This window comes from Helianthus annuus, chromosome 5 (genome assembly GCF_002127325.2).
Source record: "Helianthus annuus cultivar XRQ/B chromosome 5, HanXRQr2.0-SUNRISE, whole genome shotgun sequence".
Lineage (NCBI taxonomy): Eukaryota > Viridiplantae > Streptophyta > Magnoliopsida > Asterales > Asteraceae > Helianthus > Helianthus annuus.
In genome coordinates, this window is record NC_035437.2 from 138836675 (window position 1) to 138842714 (window position 6040).

The window sequence follows — 6040 nt, forward strand, 5'->3', positions numbered from 1 at the left end:
TTGTCATCAAAAACTTTCAAACTGTATTATAATCTTTGAATCCAACAATATAGAACTGAAGATGGTTTACTATAGGAAACATAAGTCACAGTATTTAAAGAACCCACATTTTGACTCTTAGATCATATCCGAATGACCATGATCTTCCGCTATCATTCCTCGTTCATATACCGCAAGCAAAAAAAAAAAAAAAAACTATAAATAACGACGTTTTACGAATGCCCTCAAAACCCGCCGAGTCCAGAAAGGTGTTTTTTCATAGCTTGGTCTTTCCTATAGTTATTACTCCTCCCACCTCCTCTCCGCCCGCCTCTCCCTCTACCACCTCTACCCCGTTCACCAATACCCCCGTTACTATCCTCCCCTTCATTTGACTCCGTCACATTTTGTTCTTTTCCAATATTACCCCTACCCCATCCTCTCCCTCTCCCACGTCCCTCCCCTTCGTTTGACTCGCTCACATTTTGTTCTTTTCCAATATTGCCCCTACCCCATCCTCTCCCTCTCCCACGTCCGCCTTGCTCATCGTACTGCCCTTTGTTCGATTTCACAGGGGCATTAACGTCTTTTTTGTCCATGTTCTGTTCACCAACATATTTTCTTTCGTTTACTTCCATCACCTTTTGTGCCGCACCTAATGGGAAATTACCTCCACGCCCGAGCCCGTGAATCAGTTCTTTCTGTGCTTGATTCACTATCGACGCTTCGTTGTAATTCGCAGCCGCCACTGAGCCCGATACTTTATAACTATAATTCTTACCATCTTTCACGTAAAATTGCGGCCTTTGTCTTGACCCCCATTTAGACGCTTCGGAAGCCGAAACCTCATTAGAGGTTACCTTTTCACTCAAATCGTCAAGTCCTGCATCACCGACGCTTAAACCAAGATCATCAAACGAATCATCGTATTCATCTTCATACTCAAGAAGTGATTTAAGAGCAAAAGATTTTGATGTTTCGTCTTTCGAATTAAGAATTTCGGAATCGGGCACGTTCGCTGTAGATTTCCGTACAAATCTTCCTACCGAAGACGATGACGTCGAAGATGGACCCTCGATACGTGGCTTTGGCGGTACATAATCAAGTTCGGGTTCAACTAACTTCCCTTTTCCTTTATCTTTTTTGCCAACCGGAGGTGCGGCGGTTTTGGGCGGCAGCACCGCTAGAGAAGTATTGAGAGATTGAAGATCCTTATCGAGAGTTCCTTCTAGAATCCTCTGAATAACTTCCTCAGGGTTGTCATTATACACGTCAAGACAAGCGGAAATGAATCCATTACCGTAATCAGGAAACAAGTCTTTCACTTGACTGATTTTCGATTCCGTTATCGCATTATCTTCATCCATTTCAACCACTTTATTTGACGGCAAAAGCAATACATTCGCGCCATTAGCAACCGATATAATTCCAGAAAGAAACCGCAATTGTTCATCATCCATCAAGATCCACCCTTGATTCTTTAATAACTCGAGTCTGCTCATTAACTGGTAACTCTTTTCAACACTTTGTAGCAATGACATTGCGTTCTTACCCTCGTGAACGGTTGAACATTCTTCGCTTATTTCCCGAAACGTCTGAACCAGAATGTCGGAACGGATAACCGGATCTTCCACTTGCGCTGGGAATATCTTCGACGAAGATGGAAAATAAGCGCTTTCGTTAAACACTTCTTCACTTAAGTAACTAAAATTCAGTAAATTCCAACTAAATTTAACTATTCTAGATGCTAACATCTTCAGACTAACGACAACTTCCGCTAGTTTATCTTTTTCTGCGGTAAATATTATTCGAAACCCTTGCTGCAAAGCTGGCAATAAAGAATCATGCAGTCTTGCAAAGATTTTCACCATTTCATCACTTCCGTAACTGCAACAAAAATAAAATAAAAATATATATAAAAATAAAAATAAAAACAAAAACAAAAACACAATTGGTTGTATGATTCTTGGCGAAAAGTGTTTACCTTGTTTCAACAGGGGACGAAAAATAGACCGCTGCGTAATTGTAAGCGGTAACTAAAGCGTCCATTGATACAATAGCATCGTTTATAAAATCCATTATCTACAAACAAGGAAAATGTAAAATATACAATAGCATCGGTTATAAGTTAATGAGATTCCGGTTAAAGATAGTCAAGCGACCTCAAGATAATCTGTCTGAAGTTGAGTGAAACTATTGTCTTGGACTTCACGGGATGAAAATAGAACCTAACGGATAAAAAAATAAAGCTATTTAATATGTGTAATTGATGAAAGATACGCACGTTTATAGAAAAAAATGAAATACCTCTAAAGATGTGGTGCAGCGCTCATACATGGTATGAACTATGTTAAGAAAATGAGAAATAGCAGCGGTAAAACTGTCGTGGATCAAAGGCTGGGCCTTTATCGCGTTCGTAACCTGAGAAAGAGAATTAAATATATAGGTGAGAGATTATTTAAACGACACTAGAACATAAAATTTGTTGAGATAAAAAAGGATGGTAAAACATCTTCTTCTAAATAAACAAACCAAAATGACGACTTACAATTAATCGAGTCAGGTCTTCATTCTCATGACCATATATGGCACATATATCTAGCAACTTAGGCAAGTCGAGCAACTTCTTTTCCTGCAAAATGACTACATGCATATCTAGTAAACAATGATGTGATAAAATATTAACCTCTCAATAAATGCATAGCTTTCATAATCAAATGCTATGCAGTTAATGCGGTAAAATATCGGATATCGATAAAGGACCGATATTTGAAATATAGGTTATCTCGGTGAGATATCGGTGGGATATCCGTAATTTTAATATAATGCAGAATTTATATATATAGCAATTTAACACCAATAATTCAGTGATATATCGGTCAAATATCGGTGATATATCGGTTATATCAGTCAATATCGCCGATAATATCGGTACCGATATTTTGACCGATATTTGACACCGATATTTTACTAAGGGACCGATATAACCGATATACCACCGATAACTCACCGATATTAACTGCATAGATCAAATGCCGTAAAAATTTAATAAGTTGGAACCCCAAAGGGTGTTATTTGAAAACTTATTTACCAAAAGGGGTTGTTTTACAAATATTTACCAAAATGGGCTGTTTTATAAAAAAAAAAAAAGAAGAAGGAAAATAGCGAGGAAGAAGACGATGGGATGGTTGGGGGATTTTTCTATTTTCCTTTATTTTTTTTATAAAACAACCCATTTTAATAAATATTTTTTAAACAACCCATTTTGGTAAATAAGTTTTCGAATAACACCCTTTTGGGAAAAAAAAACTCAAATCCTTCAAAATCATTTCCCAAGCATATTTGGACTTCTTGTGAGTTATATTAATAACCTTGTATGTATATCATGTATCAGTTCAAATTACATAACTTTTAATAACTTTGATACTTTGGTATTGTTGTTGTCACAATGACAAGTCAAATATTTATGAACTATAAATTGGAAAAGAGTAAAAAGGTAAACACACCTGCATGATCTCTTGCACTTAGACTATCGGATGCCTTAGCACCAGGATCCCGATTCGAAGACCTTCACAGAAAACATTACGCAAACATGAAGTAAATGATACTACCAAAATGACGATTGAGCTCAAAAACAAAAATAAATAAATAAACATACATGCGGTAAAGAATCATAAACACGCGTCGGTTTAGCTCATGCTCACCGACAATCACTCCTGCAACTATTCCCTTGGCTCCACGATAAGGAAAGTCATACCATCTACTTCTATACTTCAAGAAACTTTCAAGAAAAGCATGAAGCGAAGTATCACTAGCCACTGAAATCAAAACAAAATGAAAAACACCAAATTAGTGATACGATTTAAGGTGATAATGTGTTTGCACAAAACATGATACACCAATGCAATATTATCAAAACACCAATCCCTTATTTTTATCTGGCCATTACCGCATTTTGATCCACTTAGTCAAAAGTCGTGCTAAACGTACCCCACCCCCTTCTATTTTCTTTACTGTTTGTACCCCTTCCACCTCTTTACCCTGTATGACATAGTTGTCAATAGCAGCTATAGCACGCTATGTAGCGATGCGTCCATAAGGCGCTATAACGTGTTTAGCCGTTAGCGACAAATAGCGACTTTTTCTGTATTTTTTTAATTCTTCTTATAAATATAAATAGCGACGCCCATTAGAGTTTTTTGTTGTACGCTTGAAGGAAGAAGCGTATTTAGATGAAATACACATGTAAAAATAGCGTATTTTGATAAAATATACATGAAAATATATTTCTAAAATATTCTTTTATATCGCTAAACATGAACTAGCGTGCGCTATTTCATTGCTCTCGCTACATAGCATATTGGTAGCTTGTCGTTATTTACCGCTAGTCAATCACATAAGCAACATACACAACTAAATCAAATGTGTTCTAAAACCAACGAAGATCAACCAATGCAATAACAACCAAACATAAAAAAAAAAAAAAAAAAAAAAATTATTATAACAATCAAACCAATGCACAAGTAACCAACAACAACAAAATCAAGAAGTTAAATAACCTTGTTTCCAAAAATCTTTAGCATTAAGCTTGAGCAATCTAGAACACTCTCTATTCAACAAATCAACAACTCTCTGAGACTCCACCGGATCCAAACCCCCTTCTTCAGCACCTAAACCCGCCGCAACCGCTTCATCCTGCGGCAAGTAATTTACAAAACTGCCACCATCATCACCACTTTGGGGTCTACTAGACGATAAAGATTGTTGCTTTCGAAGAGAATCGGAAAGGGTCGGATTGGGGTTTGGGTTTTGATTGAGGGGTTGGGACGATTTGGGTACGAATCTTTGTTGGTGGGTTTTGTTCTTGCTAGAGTATCGTTGATGGTTTGACATTGAGAAGATGGATGGTGGTCTGTGATTTTGTTAGGGTTTTAGGGGATCAAGATGGTGATTCCGTAAGAAGCGTAGATGTGAATTATGGGTGGCCAATCTCGATTTCGACGGTGTATGAATGTTCGAAGAAATTGGGTAAAAAGGAGACACTACATTAGTTTTAAGAATAACTCTTTAGTTATAACTAACTCGATCTAGAATTCGTATGTTATGTTGAACCTGTGAAACAGAAAAAAAATAGACAATGTAAGAACGTTTGCCCACAAAAGCATGTTGCATCCCATACCAAATAACACTAATGCCACACCACTGCTCGCGACCACCAACAACGGAAAATCTCATAAAAACAAAATAAATAAAAAAAAGGAAAAAAACAACACCGAACGAAAAACAGAAGTAAAATCGCTGAACCATGCACGTCTGTTGCGACGTGTTAATGCAAATAAATTAAACCGAAACGTAAAACATAGAAAAGAATAACAAAGTCGATCTAGGACCGCCACATTGTGACGAACCTGTCAAACATGGAAAAACAGACGCGTTGCGATGGGTCTGTCAAACGGGAAAAATGAACGAAAAAACGTTGAACCACACACACACGTTGCGGGGTGTTAACTCGCAAAATTTAGAACGAAACGTAAAACGAAAAAACTTGCAAAAGGTGAAAAGTATGAAGGAACAAAGTTGAAAATAGAAAATGTAAAGGTTAAATTGAAAAATCAATAGGGTTTAATGTAAAAGATGAAAACCTATAGGTTTAAAGTGGAAAATCATTTTTTTTTAAATGCACCCAATGCTTCGTGTACAACTTTTTATTACTAAATTTGTTGCTTATTTATAGTAATAAAATAAAATATAATATTGTTTTTTGTTAAACTTATGCCTAAATTTGTTGCTTATTTATAGTAATAAAATATAATATTGCATTTTTGTTAACATATCATGGATTTTATGTATTTTTGCCGATTAAAGAATTGAAATCCTCAAACTTATGGCAGTTAGAGTTAGGTCTGATAAAATTTTTTTTAAAGAACTTAATGCTTCATAAAATAGTGTCCTAATTTACAGTTAATTCTCATAATTGATTACCGATAGTCGATTGTCTTATTTTGATACTAATTTAGTTACTACCAATGATTGGTTTCTTTAGATAGCAACTAAGTTGCTA

The 6040-nt window shown here is 36.2% G+C and overlaps 1 protein-coding gene across 2 annotated transcripts; it reads right to left on the reverse strand.

The window, feature by feature from the left end:
* LOC110881921 (activating signal cointegrator 1 complex subunit 2) lies at positions 1-5023 on the reverse strand. 2 transcript variants are annotated; one of them, XM_022130054.2, is made up of 8 exons: positions 4539-5023; positions 3638-3797; positions 3486-3547; positions 2528-2622; positions 2287-2400; positions 2142-2207; positions 1964-2061; positions 1-1866 (listed from the first exon to the last, which is right to left on the reverse strand). In XM_022130054.2, exons 1-8 carry the CDS (start codon positions 4870-4872, stop codon positions 225-227), a joined length of 2571 nt encoding a protein of 856 aa, XP_021985746.1. In that variant the 5' UTR covers positions 4873-5023; the 3' UTR covers positions 1-224. The 2 variants fall into 2 exon arrangements, with proteins under 2 accessions (XP_021985746.1, XP_021985749.1); XM_022130057.2 differs by lacking the exon at positions 4539-5023 and having other exon boundaries at positions 2528-2611; positions 3638-3711.
* Positions 5024-6040: the final 1017 nt, after the last annotated feature.